Here is a 17,347-nt window from a genome sequence, read left to right as displayed (position 1 = left end):
GGTGGGGGTTACACAGCGGCCTTCTTCCCGGCAGTCAAAGCGGCATTACGTTGTGAAAGCGCGGACTCAGAGGAAGACCGTGAGGGTTTAAGGTGCCATTTGGGACAGGGCCATAGTCCCCTCGTGTCTGCAGTCCTGTGCTGGATCGTTGTCTGACCTCTCATGTTCTCTGTTTGATGTCTCCTGGACCTGTGTATGTTTCCTGCCCTCGGTATTATGTTCTTGTTTAGTTTGGTTTTCCCCCTCGCGGGTGTTTTGTTTGTGTTTGTTTATTTTGTTATTAATAAAACCTTATCTTCCTGCAAATGAGTCCTCACTCCCATTTTCCTTATTGATCTCTGACAGTTTCACTCAGACATACGTCACAATTTCTCAACTTCCATTTAATGTCGACTTTACATTGTTTTACCATGAAAAACATGGTAAGGCGGGTACTTTTCATACTTTTTGTTAAACATATAGTCAATAACAGCGTACCAAAGTAGTCACCTCAACTAGGCTATGTTAAAGTGACCTGCCACTGGATTTGGTTCCTCTGAGCGAACAACTGAATCTTCCTTTACAACTCCACTTAAGTTTGGTTACACAGAAAGCAGGCAAAGGTTAAAGGCCATCTGATTGGAGAAGGCAGCTGCTCTCAGTGCTGACGCTTGTGCAAATGCTGTGATGTCCATGAGCGCCACCCCACCCCCAGACCCTCCACCTCTTACGTCTCTCCAGGGGTATATATAGATTGAGAGGGGAGCTGGACAGTCCTGGCAGTCAAAATGAGGCTCTTCCTCCCCTTTTGCTGCCTGCTGTCTCTACTGGCACTCACCACTGCAGGTAAGAATAAAAAAAAACTGGAATTTGAACACAGGTGGGCTGCTGAACTAAGAACTGCAATTGACTTCTATATGTTAAGAGTGACTGGCTTTTTGTCTGGGAGATGTAATCTGAAATTCTTGGTCAGATTGGTTGTCCTTGGTGAAGATGAGAGCTGTATCGGTGGCATGCTCATATTCATATAATGTATGCGGAGAAGTGTTTTTAGAAGTGTGTTCTGAATCCTCAGATTCTAGATGGCATGTACTGTATGTGTAGTGCCTGTGTTAAATGGGCTTGTAGCAATACACAAAGCCTTGAAAAACAGGTTCTTTTAACTCACTTGAATTATGTAATTAATGAAGAAGTCACAACATGCACTCGGTCTTATAGAAAAGGGGAGATGTCATCTGTTGTGAGGCATGACACCAGCTGATGGAAAGTGTGAAGAGTGTGAACACACTCTTTCAATTCATACATATTAAATATTAACACAAACTTATGGGTCAATGACAGATAAGATTGTCCAACTGTCCATGATAGAAGAAAAGTAAAAATCTTTTTAAAATTAAGTGCATACTAAGTTCTTGAAATACTACTTATCCATGGTGGTTACATATGCATTTAAAAGTTTTTAAATATGCCTTTAAAAATATTTATTTTTTGGGTAGTTGCACCATTTGAAAATGTACCTAAATCAACTAATCTCGCCTTGTTGTAAAAAATATTGGTTGCACTATTTTACTGTACGTTTACCTAAGAAAGTACTGGTTAATATAAAGTAACTAGGTTAAGGTTATGTTTAGGGGTAGGTTCAAGGTTGGTATCTAGTTATTACACAGTTATTGTAATTACTATAGGGAACAGGACTGTAAAACAAAGTGCTTCCAAAAATATTTTTTTAAGAAACCCATTCACTTATTTTTTCTTTTGTCCACTTTCCACCACTTCTGTCCTGATTTCTTCGAGGGGAGGGTCTATGGACAGGTACAGATCTTTCGATCTAATGGACAGAATTAGCTTGCGCAATTTTCAAACGTGACCGGAGATGATGGAGAAACATACAGCTTTCGTTTTTGCTCTGACAGCCGCAAGAGCACGCAGAACGCTGTGAGCGTGTGTTAGAAATCAGAAATGGTGAGAGAACATTCTTCAAACCAAACTTGGGTCTTTGGCCGATAAAGTTTAAATCCCGTCTGGCCAGCGCGCTTCTAATGTTTACCCTTTAGTTCAGTAGGCGGAGAGTAGGCGGTCTTTTGTGGCTGTTCTAACACATTTGACCACATGAGCGTTCACACTACGAAAGCAATCCGGTCGAATGTTATTCCGACTACCTCTGGAAGTGGTCAAAATTGGAAAAGCTCAAAACGTTTTTGACCCGTTTACACCTGTATTTAGCGGCATCCACTTGTGATCCGAATCCGATCGACCTAAACAGATCTTAATACCAGGTGTAAACAGGGCCATTGTCATCTCGGATGCATCAGAGAAGCTATTGGCACAAAGGCAGTATGCAGTAACAAAACTAATTCTAATATATCTTACATATGTAAATATAAACAATTTTGTCTTGTTCTGTAAAATTCCTATTGCATTCATGATAGTTGGATCAAAATTGCAATCAACTGTAAGGGAAACAGTTGATGGATTGCTTGTCTCTAAGTAGTAAAAGAAAGCCGGTTACTGAGGTTGTAACTTCCTCATGGCTTGCTTTGAAGTATTATCCTTGTCTGTCCTTGCATTGTTCTTGTTCTCTTTCTGTGTCTGTACGGTCAGGTGGAAAGGCCTAGAGTGCACTATGAAATCAGACACTCTTCCTCGGGCGGTTGCGTGGTCATGCTTCACAGCTCCACTTACACGCCCCCTTGTACTTTCTATCCATACACTTCCAGTCCACAGCTGCTGTCACAACGGTACTGTCTCAATCAGACTTTATTTCTGTCTTGAAGCCTTGTATGGGCAACAATTATGTTAACAGTTGGACTTAAAGCCTCTGTCCTGCCTACTGTATGTGGCCAGTTTTAGCACCTGGGGTTTTCCCCTGTACTGTCCACTCACAGAAGCCAAGCATACGCAGACATTACTTGCAAACAAGAGTAAACAATGTTGCTATACGAACTGATAGTTTTGGATAGTAATGACTCAAGTGTTACAAGAGGTTTTGGATAGTAATGACTCAAGTGTTACTAGAGGTTTTTATAAGGTTTTGGATAGTAATGACTCAAGTGTTACTAGAGGTTTTTATAAGGTTTTGGATAGTAATGACTCAAGTGTTACTAGAGGATTTTATAAGGTTTTGGATAGTAATGACAAGTGTTACTAGAGGTTTTTGTAAGGTTTTGGATATTAATCTTTTAAGTGTTACAAGAGGTTTTGTACGGTTTTGGATAGTAATGACTCAAGTGTTACTAGAGATTTTTATAAGGTTTTGGATAGTAATGACTCAAGAGTTACTAGAGGTTTTATAAGGTTTTGGATAGTGACTCAAGTGTTACTAGAGGATTTTGTAAGGTTTTGGATAGAAATAATGACTTAAGTGTTACTAGAGGTTTTGTACAGGTTTGGATAGTAATGACTCAAGTGTTACTATAGGTTTTGTACAGGTTTGGATGGTAATGACTTCAGTGTTACTAGAGGTTTTTGTAAGGTTTTGGATAGTAATGTCTCAAGTGTTACAAGAGGTTTTTGTAAGGTTTTGGATAGTAATGACTCAAGTGTTACTAGAGGTTTTTGTAAGGTTTTGGATAGTAATGACTTAAGTGTTACAAGAGGTTTTTGTAAGGTTTTGAATATTAATCTCTTAAGTGTTACAAGAGGTTTTTGTAAGGTTTTGGATAGTAATGACTTAAGTGTTACTAGAGGTTTTTGTAAGGTTTTGGATAGTAATGACTTAAGTGTTACTAAAGGTTTTTTTAAGGGTTTGGATAGTAATGATTCAAGTGTTACTACAACATTCTAAAGGAATTACTAATTATTTGGATCAGTATTCCAAAGTGAAGATTTTGGTAACCCACTAGTAATGACTACTAGTAGTACTACTACTAGTGAACTACCCCATTCAACTTATAGCATATATAGCAGTTACTTGAATGTTAATAGTGCGTTACTCATTTGTTCCAAGTTATTCATTAATGACGGAACAGTATTCTAAAGTGTTACCGACATTATCAATAAAATTAGCTCTGATTTGTGTGTGTGTGTGGGGGGTGGTGGGGGGGGGGGGGGTCCATGGTCTTTATATATGATTGTATATTAAGAGCATGGACATGTTTGTGTACATTTGTTTTGTGATTTCACCGGAAAGAATAGTCCCCGCAGTGGCATTAAGTGATAGATTGACGCGCTTGTCTGTGTGAGCCAAAAGAGAAAGTAAACCCCGTCCACTTTGATTTGATTGGCCATCTCAACCATTTTGACATTGACCAGCGCTGTTAGACCTGAGGCAGACCAGACTATTTAATTTTAAACCTTTTTGTCATCCTAACATACAGAGCACTGCGTAATGAAGTGCAGCAGAGCAGTGCAAGAATTTCCAAATTCTTGCACTGGCCATTTCTAATTATTGGTGGGGATTGTCCCCCTCAATGTCTATGGTGGTTACGGCCCGATAACAATTATTTAATGGTTCCATTAATAATTATTTTGTCAACAAATTGCCAATGTAGTTTAGATAAATTGAGAAACTGTTCAACTATTTCACAAGTGTTTGTGATTCACTAAAAAGAACCAGATCATAAGATAATTCTCTCAGGAAGTGGACTTATGGTCGTGCTTGTATGTTTTTGATTCACTAAGAAGGACAGAATCATAAGAGTCATTTATTCATGAATCGGACTTCATTGATTGTACTATATATTTGGGGCTGGTTAGTAATGCTGCGAACTCAAAGTATTTGGTGGAACAAAAGCTAAGTTTACATCCACATATTTTTATGTGCATTTTGGGATATGCACATAAATTCTAAAAAAGCACATTATGCACTCAAGTGAGGCGAAAAATCTTTTTATACGATAAGACATGCGCATAAACTGCGATGGAAAGACATTTACCGAAAAAAATCCCTTGATGCGCAACAAAAAAAAAACTAATGTGACTTTGCCTCAACAGTGGATGTGATTGGATAACTGGACCAATTTCATTGCACAGCATCTTAAATGGTCTGAAATCGCGAAAGCCAAAGTCTGTCGTCAGAATGAATTGGTATAATGACCTCCCGGAAGTGATTGCATTGGGTTCTGCCTAGTGACCACAGCTATCTTTGAAAATTCACTCCTGTATACCATCACTGTGTGGTTGTACTTGTAGGGGCGGCAGTGGTTCAGTGGTTCATGTAGGTTGTCTACAAACCGGAAGGTTGGTGGTTCGATCCCCGGTTCCACCTGACCAAGTGTCGAGGTGTCCATGAGCAAGACACCTAACCCCAGCTGCTCCCGACGAGCTGACACCGCCGTCGGTGTGTGAATGGGTGAATGTGAGGCAATGTGTAAAGCGCTTTGGATGGCCATTGGTCTGTTAAAAGCGCTATATAAATGCAGTCCATTTGTAGAGTAAAATAGAGTAGTTTGGCAGGAGGAAGTCATTGGTATCAAAAAAAGAACTTATAGCTCACAAACTGAACCTCAATGTAATTTTAGCAGAGAATAACAGAGAAACTTTTTCTCAGTGTACGGGCTATTTGTGTCATGGTGAAGACCTGGGACTTGGGATCGAGCACCTGTCCATTCCTGTCCTCACCTCAGAACATGCTGTCGAAGGGGGATGGGCTGGTCTCTGTCACGTACAACTTAAAAAATGCAGATGATTTTGTATATATATATATACTATATATGTACTTAGGTAGAAACCTATACAAAGAAGCCTGACATAAATGCTTATTTTAAAGAAAAACGTCAGACGGACTTAGAGGCTTTTGCATCTGAAGTCTTCATATATATATATATAGCCTATAAATATAGGATTTAATTGGTTTCATATTGGGGTAATTCATGATAGAGCTGCTCTTATTGTTGCTCTCCAGCCATTTTCTAAAAAAAACGATGCATGTGTGGGTTTAATTAAATCAACATGGCAGAATATGATACTGAGCAGAATGTGATACTGAGCAATTCAACTCATTATATACTAGTAGCACACTGTCTGTAGCTCACAACAACCAGCCTTTCTACCTATTTCAGGGACATTTAAATATGTGGTCAAATAAATTAAAGTAGAGTAGTTATCATTCCCCTCATATGTTTTCTTATAATTATTATTTCGCATTATGTTAGCGTTGTGGCGATGATGTAACCATAAACTTGGACTAATAAAGATATGAAGCTAGCAGTGAAGAGTAACTCTTATGTCATAACATCACCTTAGGCCTTCAAAATTATTAGCACACTCATGGTTGCATGGATGACACTCTTACACTATGTCTATCGCCTAAATACAGCTCTACTGGGTCTCTGAGCATGTGTATAAGTGTGCAAAACATATCACACTTACACTGACCACAGCCAATTCAATCAATTAGAGACTTCTAAGGAACACACACGGCTGTCAAGAGAGAATTTTTACAAGCAAGTGGTCAAATGCCAAAGGTGGAAGATGTTTATCTGAACTAACTATAGCCAATCTGGTGCCCTCTGCTGTCAGCACGATTTTGGAATGTTGCTTAAGTGTATCGCTAAGACACTTTCCCCCAGTTTCACAGACAAGTCTTGAGCCTATTCCCAGACTAAAATGCATGTTTGAGCTGTTATAACTGAAAGCAACTAGCACTGACATAAAATATATCAGTGTCATTGTTTTGTCTCAAGATGCACACCAGTAATGTTTTTTTTCTTAGACACGTTTATAAAAGCTAGCTTAATCCCTGTCTGTGAAACCAAGCCAACAGATGAATTTGGGGTGTGTCCTTTAGTTCAGTGGGTTCATATAGAGAAGCCTATAGGGTTCTTGACTCAGTTTTAAAGAACTCTTTATGCAAAAAAGGTTCTATATAGGGAGAAATGTCTTAAATTATGGCATAATATTACATTTTTCTCTAGTGATCAATTATGTTTACGAGCTGTTTAATTCATCAAATTGAAAAAAAGAAAGAAAAATGAATTAAAACTAAATTAATTAATTAAAACTAAATCCATACAATTAGTCCATGATGCAAAGGTTCTATATATGAAGAGCCTGATGGAACCCTTTAAGGTTCTATATACCTTTTCTTTTCTTCTGGATGGAACCTTTTCTTCTAAGAGTGTTTAAAGTATAAATTTTTTACACTTTAATATTCTAATGCAGTTGTAACGTATAGGCATATACAACTATACCACAATAAATAAATAAAAACCTCATGAATTGCATTGTAGGCCACTGAAATGGCTATGAACTGAAAAAAACTTCTGCAACAAAAAGTCTGCAACATATTATACCAGAAAACAATATTAATCTACAAATGAATGCATCAATATTTACAATATAATGGCTGTTTGCACGAAAGCAGAGCTGTACTTTTCAGTGCAAGCATTTGACATTAAACCTAGAGGTGGAAATATTGGTACAAAGCCGCCATGCTAACACCCTTATCAGAGCCGGAGGACAGTATGAAAAATAAACCTTGCTCTGATGATCCATGAACAGAAAGGACTTGGCGTTCTCTTCTCCTGCCAGCTCTGCTCCCTATTTCAGGATGTGATTCACATGAAAAGCATTTAGCTCTCATCGAGAGCATTCATCGCAGCATGAATCACAGACATGGGTCATCACCACAGACTTGCATATTAGCCAAAGCAGTCAAGTTATGTTGCTCAAATCCATAAACCATGGTATTACAGCTATAACATTTTAAAATATAGTTTTTATATGATTTAGGACAGTAACCATGGTTGTGTTTTGTTGACGTTGTAGATGATGCTGTCTAAAACACAGGATGCTAAAAGCTAATGCTAATGTTATATACCCTGTGAGATACTTCTCTTCAGGAGAAGCAATGTTATGTGGAGGGCAGTGATGTGACTTGTACTGGTGTTGCACCAACATTTCGGCAACTAAAAATATTCTTCCGAAAACAAAAAATTGGTTTGTACTTCACTGTGACCAGAAATGATGCAAGAGCAGCAATATTTAAAATGTGTTAGTCTGAATTATCGTGAGGTGACTTGTTGCTGAAGAACTTTACTATGCCAGTAGTTATCACCCTGTAGCCCAAGACTGTTTGCCCACTGAAGCTAAGCAGGGTTAAGCCTTGTTATTACCTGGATGGGAGACCTTCTGGTAAAACTAGGTAGCTGCTGGAAGAGGGGTGATGGGGACACTATACTCTAACAAGCACCATCCTTTAGATGCAACATTAATCCGAGGTCCTGACACTGTGGTCATTAAAAATCCTAGAATGTCCTTCGAAAAAGAGTAGGGGTGTAACCCCGGCATCCTGGCCAAATTTGCCCATTGGCCTCTGTCCATCATCATGGCCTCCTAATCCTCCCCATATATACGGATTCATCACTCCCTCTCCTCTCCACCAATAAGATAATGTGTGTTGGGTGTTCTGGCACAATATGGCTGCCGTCGCACATTTGTGTTGGTTGAGGAGATTGCCTCTTTCATATGTAAAACGCTTTGAGTGCTAAAAAGAGCACTATATAAATGTAACAAATTATTATGACTGGTTTATGACCTGTAAACACAACACCTTGAGGAGAATATTAAATCAGATACCCAATTTTTATTAGTGAAACCGATATTACGTTTTCAAAATGATAATTTGGAGTTTGGTTTTGGTGATTCAGTAAAAAATTTATTTCAGTGCATCACTAACTTGTAGGTAGTCATTTTTGTTACCATTGGGTTGTAATTTAGATTTATTTATTTGACAGCTGCTTTTATCCAAAGCAGCTTACATTGCATTTAAGGTACACATTAAGGTTATTTCTTGCTTTCCCTGGGAATCGAACCTTGAAACCCTGTTTGAGCAACAGGAAGGCATGTATGCATATATGATTTCTACTTCATAATGTGTGAATGTGCGGAGTAATATTCCAACACATATTATTTAATTTTATTGTTTTCCTTAGCAGATGCAGTGGGATCTGAGACTGAGCCACTTGTGCCGCTCCAGCTGAAGTCTGAAGGCCAGCTGTTCAACTGCTGTGATGGCACAGAGGATATCAGTCAAAGCTCCTCAAATGACACTCCTGCACCAAACAGACCTGTCTGCCAACCCTGTGGCACCAGTGCACACATTGACACCGCAGCCAAAGATGTCAGCTCTAATGAGGACGAAGAGGATGAGGTTGTTTCAGAAGAGAAATCTGAAGAGTTGAGTCAAGAGGAGGCCTCTTCAGAAGAGATATCTGAGGAGGAAGCACATGAAGAGGAGGCAGAAGTTGAGTTAGAGGCATCCAATGAAGTGGTGGAGGAGGAAGTTCTTGAGGAGGCACATGATGTGGAGGAGATCTCAGAGGTAGACAGTGATGTAGAGGCACAAATGGTTGTTGAGAAATCTGTCGGAGAAGAGATTGAGGAGGTGGTTGAGGAAGAGGAGGGTCTTCAGACTGAAGATGATGCAGGTGAGGAAGAGGATCTTTCTCAGACTGAAGAAGAGGTAGTTGAGGAAGAGGAGGTTCTTCAGACTGAAGACGAAGCAGGTGAAGAAGAGGAACTTTCTCAGACTGAAGAAGAGCTAGTTGAGGAAGAGGAGGGTCTTCAGACTGATGAGGAGGCAGGTGAAGAAGAGGAACTTTCTCAGACTGAAGAAGAGCTAGTTGAGGAAGAGGAGGGTCTTCAGATTGAAGACGAGGCTGGTGAAGAAGAGGAACTTTCTCAGACTGAAGAAGAGGTAGTTGAGGAAGAGGAGGTTCTTCAGACTGATGAGGAGGCAGGTGAAGAAGAGGTAGTTGAGGAAGAGGAGATTCTTCATATTCAAGATGAGGGTGGCGAGGAACATGTGGTTGAAGAAGAGGCAGAGGAGGTTCCTCAACCTGAAGAGCTATTGGAGCAAGTGGAAGAGAGATCAGAAGATGTAGCAGAGGAAGAGGACGTAGAAGAGCAAGCTGTAACAGGGGAAGAAGGAGCTCCTGAGATTGAACCAGAAGCCTTTGTAAAAATGGTGGAAATAGAAGAGGCTGAGGAACTTGCAGCAAGTGTTGTTGAGGAGGTAGTTGAATTGGCCCAGGAGGCAACCGAGGAGCTTATAGAAACAACACCAGAACAAGTTATGGTCCAAGAAGAAGCTCCTGCACCTGCTGAAGAAGTAACAGTGGAAGAAGTATCAGATGATATACCAGCACCCAAAGCATCTTCCAAAGGTACAGAATAGTTCAGTCAGCATGAATAATAATGAACATTTAATGTTAATAAGATAAGAGAATGTCTAATTGTTGAATTGTAATCAGTTTTTTTAATTTGCTAAAATTTTGAAAGAACAAAGCAGCTTTGTGTTGGTCATTGAAGCAAATCTGCAAGACCAGCTTGAACGCATTGCGAAATCTGTGTGGAAATCCTTTGTCCTCCTTCTAAATTCTCAATAGTGTGGATTCTTGTAGAAATGACTGGATTTTGCCAACAAAAATTCGCTGAACAACAATAAATGTGACTGCACCTTTGCTGCTGTTCGGCCAAACAAATTAACACATTTTAGAAAATACTTTGAAAATATACAGTGGAACATTTTTTTGGCAAAATTTCACAGAATATTTACAAACGTTACCTTTACTCGAATTTAAAATCTAATAAAATAAAGAGCTTCAGAATAATCGCAAAGCTTCTGGTTATAGTGGAAATAACCAGAGAGAAGGAGCTCTGTTGTTGTCCCATCATTAGGGGGCAGGGTGGGACACTATTGTAAAAGTCAGTTCCTTGTGCTTCTCCACCTGATACTTTGGTCAAAGGTGGCACAAGAATAAACCCACCACCAAAATAACCCTTGGCACAAGTCCAATGCCGTTCATAACAATGTTCTCTGGCCTGCATGGAGGACAGTTTTGTAATGGGGAAGAAATGTTTCAGATGCTTTTAATAGTACAGTGAGTGTGTTTAACAGCCTCCAAATATAGCTGATGTAGATGTTGCAGTAGATGGACCCAGAATGACAGTTGTATTCTGTTTTGGGGCTAGGTTATTATTATTGTCAACTAAGATGAAAAGATAATAAATAAATAACGGGAAAAAATTAAAAAATATATATACAAAAACACCAATCAACAAATATTTTAGAACTGACAAGTCTGTCTGTATGGTAGAATACATCACACTGATGGCAATAATAAGTCTGAAAAATAAGTCTGAAAAAAAACTCTAGGGTATACTATATAATGTCTACCAAACCATCACTAACCATTAATGGTCTAAGCTGGTATTTTTTAGCTTTTAGCTGTGCACTTAAATCAACAAGCAGCACATTGAGTTGATACATTGTTTCCTGTGATTGTGATTCTAGTCAGTGTAAATACAGATGCAGCTTTCCTCAGAGATCTTGTTTACATCAGATTTAAATTTAAACTGTGGAAATGTTCTGTTGATTCCACAACTGATACCTTAACTACATAGAATGCCACTGAAATGAAAATTCATAAAAACAAAATATTTCCATAAAATAAAGATAAAAACTATTTAATTAAAAAGTTAAATGTATGAAAATACAAAACAATAATAACCTTGTTTTGTGGGAGCTATCCACATGAAATAAAATGTTATGATGATATAAGATTCCCGTTTTATGCTGGCTATTTTTCCTCTGGCAGTGGAGGAAACAACCCCCTCAGCTCCTGCCGGAAGAGATCGGTCTCACATTGAAGAGACGCTGCGTCTGGTAACAGCTGAACCTTCACGGGAATATATCGGTGAGTCATGTAATGAAAATAAAGAACAAATTATAGAAAAAAAGTATTACCTCCTAGGCTGTACAGTATGTACCACATCAGCCCATTTATGTCTACATTAACCAAACACATTTTAGCTTGACCCAAACAATTTTGCTTATTTTTTTTGGTCACACCTATAGTGTGAAAAATCATAAGCAATTAATTGTTTGCTCAGCAATATCTTACTTATTACTGTTTCTATACTTTCCACAATGTGGTAAAAAACAATTTTTTTAATTAATTTAATATCTTATTTATTTAACTTTTTTAAAGAGATAGTTCACCCAAAGATGAAAATTCTGTCATTTGTTACTCACCATCATGTTGTTCCAAACCTGTAAGACTTTCATTCATCTTCCGAATACAAATGTAAAAATATATTTTTAATAAAAATCTGAGAGATTTCTATCCCTCCATTGACAGTCTACCACTTTGACGCTTCAAAAAGTTCATAAAGAGATCGTAAAACTAATCCATATAAATTGAGCAGTTTAGTCCAAATTTTATGAAGAGACTCTGACACTTTATATGATGAACAGATTGAATTTAGGTTTTTATTCACATATAAACATTGATCAGGCAACATAAATAGAAGCTTAACCAAACCAGCTTGTCACACAAGAATGAACCTCATTGGTTCTTGCCGAAAGCTAAAACGTGCTGCGTAACAAATGAAATTAACCTCATTAGTTCTCGCACCATGGCACGTCAAACAAACAGGCTTGAGCTTCTGTTTATCATAACTGATGTGTGAGTTGATGAATGTTTATATGTGAATAAAAGCCTAAATTCATAATTTAAAGTGATCGAGTCTCTTCAGAAAATGTTGACTAAATTCATATGGATTCGTTTTACGATCTCTTTATGAACTTTTTGAAGCATCAAAGTGGTAGTTGCATAGCTGTCAATGGAGGGACATAAATAATCTATAATCTATTAAAAATATCTTAATTTGTGTTCTGAAGATGAACAAAAGTCTTACGGGTTTGGAACGACATTGAGGCTAAATGTTAGTAAATGATGACAGAAGTTTCATTTTTGGGTGAACTATCCTTTTAATATCTTGAATCTTCGTTGGACTATTTATGTAATTTATATAGCAATGTCTATAATGCAAACTAAAATCCATCCCCAGAAAAAACAAGTTCATTCTGCTATTATTATTATTATTATTTGTTTCTATATACCTTACTGTCATGATTTTATCAACTCTACCTCCCATAGATGCTCTGAAGAAGCTGCAGCATGTCTACCACACTGCGATTAAACCCTTGGAGAATGCCTACAAATACAATGAGCTCAGGCAGCATGAAGTGTCAGGTGAACAGATGTTTTACAACATCATTCCAGATGACACAAAAAGTGTCAAAATGAAGCCCTATCCTCAGTTAAATGGTCTGTTTTCTTCACACTGATCAGATGCAGAGATCACCTCTAAGCCCATGGTCCTGTTCCTTGGTCCTTGGAGTGTTGGCAAGTCTTCCATGATCAATTATCTTCTGGGTCTCGATGAAACTTCACAACAGCTTTACACTGGTAACACATCATTCATTAAATGGATGAATGTACAGTGAAAGAACCACAATAAATTAGCTGTAAATATTAGTTCAACATACAATGTCTCCATCTCGCTCTCTTTGCTTTCTCAGGGGCTGAGCCCACAACCTCAGAATACACTGTCCTAATGCACGGTGAGAAGATTCGCACCATTGAGGGCATTGTTATGGCTGCGGACAGTTCCCGCTCTTTCTCGCCACTGGAGAAGTTTGGTCAGGGATTCCTGGAAAAGCTGGTAGGAATCGAGATGCCGCACAAACTCCTGGAGCGTGTAACATTTGTGGACACACCTGGAATCATTGAGAACCGCAAACAACAAGAGAGAGGTGAAAAGAAAGCACTGACAAAGACACAAAAAATATTTTTTTGAAAAAATATTAAGCAGAACAACTGTTTTCATCATTGACAATAACCAGAAATGTTTCCTTAGCAGCAAATCAGCATATTAGAATAATTTCCGAAGAACCACGTGACACTGAAGACTGGAGTAATGATGCTGAAAATTCAGCTTTGACATCACAGGAATAAATAACATTTTAAAATATATTTAAATAGAAAACAGTGATTTAAACTGCAATAATATTACTGTTTTTACTGTATTTTTGGTCAGTCTTGGTGAACAAAAGAGATTTAAAAATCAATCATACAGACCCCAACCTTGAACGGTTGTGTATTTCTTTAAAAGGATAGTTCACCCAAAAATTTAAATTAGCCCATAATTTACTCACCCTCAAGTCATCCTAGGTGTATATGACATTCTTCTTTCAGATGAATAAAATCTGAGTTATATTACAAAAGTCCAGGCTAATCCAAGCATTAGAATTTGATTCATAGTTGCTCTGTTTTTGAAGTCCATAAAAAGTGCATCTGCCCATCAAATAACATGCTCCACGTGGCTCTGGGGTGTTAATAAAGGGCGGGTTTTGAAATAGCAATTTTAGCTGTTTTTTGTTACGCAAACAAACCCTGACAATATTTCACTGGTGCAATTGTAGTTTTCGTGCCATAGATTCACTGGTGTTTCAGCACCACTGAATACATTGTTTTCAGAGTATTTTAGTAAAGTACACTCTAAAAAAAAAGGTTCTATATGGCACCAAAAATGGTTCTTCGTCGTAATCATAGAGGAACTACTTTTGGTGCTATATAGCACCATATCTTAACATGTTCTGTATATGGTAGCGGTGCTATATAGCACCTTAGTCAAAGAACCGGTGAAGAACCGCTGAAGAACCAAAATTGGTGCTATATAGCACTTTAAAAGGTTCCCCTATGATTACGAGCCAAGAACCATTTTTGGTGCCATATAGAACCTTTTTTTTAGAGTGTATTCCCTCAGCATCTGCTAAAGAGTGTTTTTTATTAAAGAACCATTTCTGAATAAGAATCTGAGATAAAAGTATAACATTCTGCCTTTGTCCTTTAGGGTACCCCTATAGCGAAGTGTGCCAGTGGTTTATCGACCGTGCTGACCTCATCTTCCTGGTATTTGACCCAACCAAACTGGATGTAGGATTAGAACTTGAAATGCTGTTCAGACAGATGAAGGGACGCGAGTCGCAGATCCGTATCATTCTCAACAAGGCTGACAGTCTGACAACCCAAGACTTAATGCGTGTATATGGCGCCCTCTTCTGGAGCATGGCACCCCTGATTAATGTAACAGAACCCCCACGCGTCTACGTGAGCTCCTTCTGGCCGCAGGACTACAATCCTGACACCAACAGAGACCTTTTTAAACGTGAGGAGATCTCCTTGCTGGAGGACCTAAATCAGGTGATTGAGAACCGCCTGGAAAACAAAATCGCCTTCATCCGCCAGCACGGCATCCGCGTGCGCATCCACGCCCTCCTGGTTGACCGCTACTTGCAGACGTATTATGAAAAGTTGGGCTGGTTTAGTGACCCACAGGAGGTCTTCCATGATATCCTCAGTGACCCCGACAAATTCTACATCTTCAAGGCCATTCTGGCCAAGACCAATGTGAGCAAGTTCGACTTGCCAGAACCGGAGGCATACCGTGACTTCTTTGGAGTGAATCCTCCCAGTGGCTTCAAGCTCCTCTCCTCATACTGCAGCTGGTCAGGAGGATGCCTGCTGGAGAAGATTGAGAAGGCCATCACGGATGACTTGCCGGCTTTGCTCAGCAGTTTGGCAGAGAAAAGGGAAGCCAAGGCAGAAGCAGCTGCAGAAGCCAAGGAGAAACCTCAAAATCGTTGGCGGAGACAGTAAAGAACGGAACGAGGATTTATTTTCTACCTGAGGCACAAATCAGTCTGAGGGCACCAAAGCGTTGAATGAATGGATGGATGAGAATAACAGTTATGATTAATGGTTATAAATAAAGCAAGGAAGGGAGAGAGTAAAAGTGACATAACATTTGTGAGATTTACATCACAGAGTTAAACACAGAGACTTTTACCAGTCTGTATAAAACAGACTTGAACAAGGGAATCAGTGTCTCCTCTCTGTTATTCCTTTTCTTCCTTGTTTTAATTGAAATCAGTTTGCAAAACATTATTTTACTTATTTATACATTGTTCAGAATTAATAACATGTCATAATATTATTTATTTCTTGTTTGAATGTTGTGTGAATATGCTATATGTGGTAGAAAGTTTATCTTGACTTCATTACTTCAGTTCCACTTGTACATATTGATCATTTTCCTTTGTACAATTCACTGGTATGTGAGTTGTTGGTAAATGAGATGAGAATTTCTAGCATTACATTAAGAGTTGACTCACATTACTGCATGTTAATACTGTGGTGACATGAAATTGTTTATGTGGCTATTGATTTACATAATATGGAAATTAAACTGGATATTTAAGTCAATAAAAGACCTAAATAAGTGGATGAATTGTGAGACAAATGATAATGATTTTTCACTTCAAAATGTAGAACATAAGAGGACCCGAAATGTCCACTAGATGGCGTAGCATATCATTAAACTGACTGCAATAAAAAGTGCAATGCAACAACCTATGTACTTTATCAATCTATTTGTTTTTACAGGGGCAATCTATGCATTTATCTATATAAACATACACTTTCAAGGAGGCAATTTGTGTAAAACATTTACACACATGAAAGCAAGCATTTATGACTCCTATAGATGAGTTAGAATTGTGAATGTTGAAATATCTGCAATAATGTTGTAGCCAAAGTAAACAACTGATAAGAGTTCAGTTGAGTTTTGCACTAAATACTGTGTTGGTAGTTATACTAGTTTGTTTAACAATCTGCAGCTGTGTTTTCTGAGTATGAGACTAGAAGTGGCTACCAAGAAATAAAAGCTGTACATGCATGACGAGTCCACAGCCTGGTGTTGGTCAAATTCCTGAACACACTCTTGTGTCATAAACTTTCCCGTCTGACACGACACAGCATGTCTCCGAAACTGGACATGATGAATGCCTGACACAGGAAGTGCGGGAAGATTATCACTTGGATGTAACTTATCTGATAGATCAAAGGTCAAGACACACCCAAAATCTTAGGTATGTTCCTAGGTGATGCTGGAACCGTCACACACACACTTATGTTTACCTAAATGGGAACATACCATTCATACTATACTTCTATTGTTTTTAAGCAGAGTGAATTAAAAATACAGCAGATTAAGAATAACCCGACAAAACCCTGACAACTTTTTCATTACTTTGCCAGTTTGCTTTTGTAAAAGCTGGATATGATTTTTTACAAATATATAATTTGCACTAACATTTCGATTCAGTTAAATATTTTAGAGCTTGGAACAATAGAACAATATACATTCATTATAATAGCTCTCGTTGCTTTTTAAGATTGCTGTTACTTTTCTAGGCCTGTAAATCACACTTTTTTTTTTAAATGTCCAAATATTTCCAGTTTTTCATAACTGTGAAACTGTGTTGTATGTTTTTTTTTCTTACCTCGAATACCGTTTACATTTGAGGTCTTTTATAATTACTGGATAATGTTTAAAATATATATATATATTAGACAATTTGCACTTACATTTCGATTCAATTAAATATTTAGAGTTTGGAACAATAAAACAATATACATTCATTATAATAATTCTTATTATTTTTTAAGATGGCTGTTACTTTTCTAGTCCTGTTAATCACAATTTTTACCTTATTTTTAATTTAGTAACACTTTAC

General features: G+C 38.1%; 1 protein-coding gene across 2 annotated transcripts; it reads left to right on the top strand.

Annotated features, from left to right (window-relative positions):
- The first annotated feature begins 726 nt into the window (after positions 1-726).
- LOC307121087 (uncharacterized protein) lies at positions 727-16,518 on the top strand. Of its 2 annotated transcripts, none has more exons than XM_079808502.1 (7): positions 727-825; positions 8,853-10,085; positions 11,520-11,618; positions 12,864-12,959; positions 13,059-13,175; positions 13,289-13,522; positions 14,623-16,518. In XM_079808502.1, exons 1-7 carry the CDS (start codon positions 768-770, stop codon positions 15,426-15,428), a joined length of 2,643 nt encoding a protein of 880 aa, XP_079664628.1. In that variant the 5' UTR covers positions 727-767; the 3' UTR covers positions 15,429-16,518. The 2 variants fall into 2 exon arrangements, with proteins under 2 accessions (XP_079664628.1, XP_079664629.1); XM_079808503.1 differs by having other exon boundaries at positions 754-825; positions 8,856-10,085.
- Positions 16,519-17,347: the final 829 nt, after the last annotated feature.

The sequence above is a fragment of the Gobio gobio genome, assembly GCF_949357685.1.
Source record: "Gobio gobio genome assembly, chromosome: 24".
NCBI classification, from domain to species: domain Eukaryota; kingdom Metazoa; phylum Chordata; class Actinopteri; order Cypriniformes; family Gobionidae; genus Gobio; species Gobio gobio.
This window is presented reverse-complemented; position numbering and strand designations above follow the sequence as displayed.

Bases quoted from the DNA above. Each gene is read 5' to 3' on its own strand.
- LOC307121087 (XM_079808502.1), top strand. From the start codon at position 768: ATGAGGCTCTTCCTCCCCTTTTGCTGCCTGCTGTCTCTACTGGCACTC. The intron at 12,960-13,058 runs GTGAACAGATGT...CACACTGATCAG, and splicing joins CAGGCAGCATGAAGTGTCAG to ATGCAGAGATCACCTCTAAG. The intron at 13,176-13,288 runs GTAACACATCAT...TTGCTTTCTCAG, and splicing joins TTCACAACAGCTTTACACTG to GGGCTGAGCCCACAACCTCA.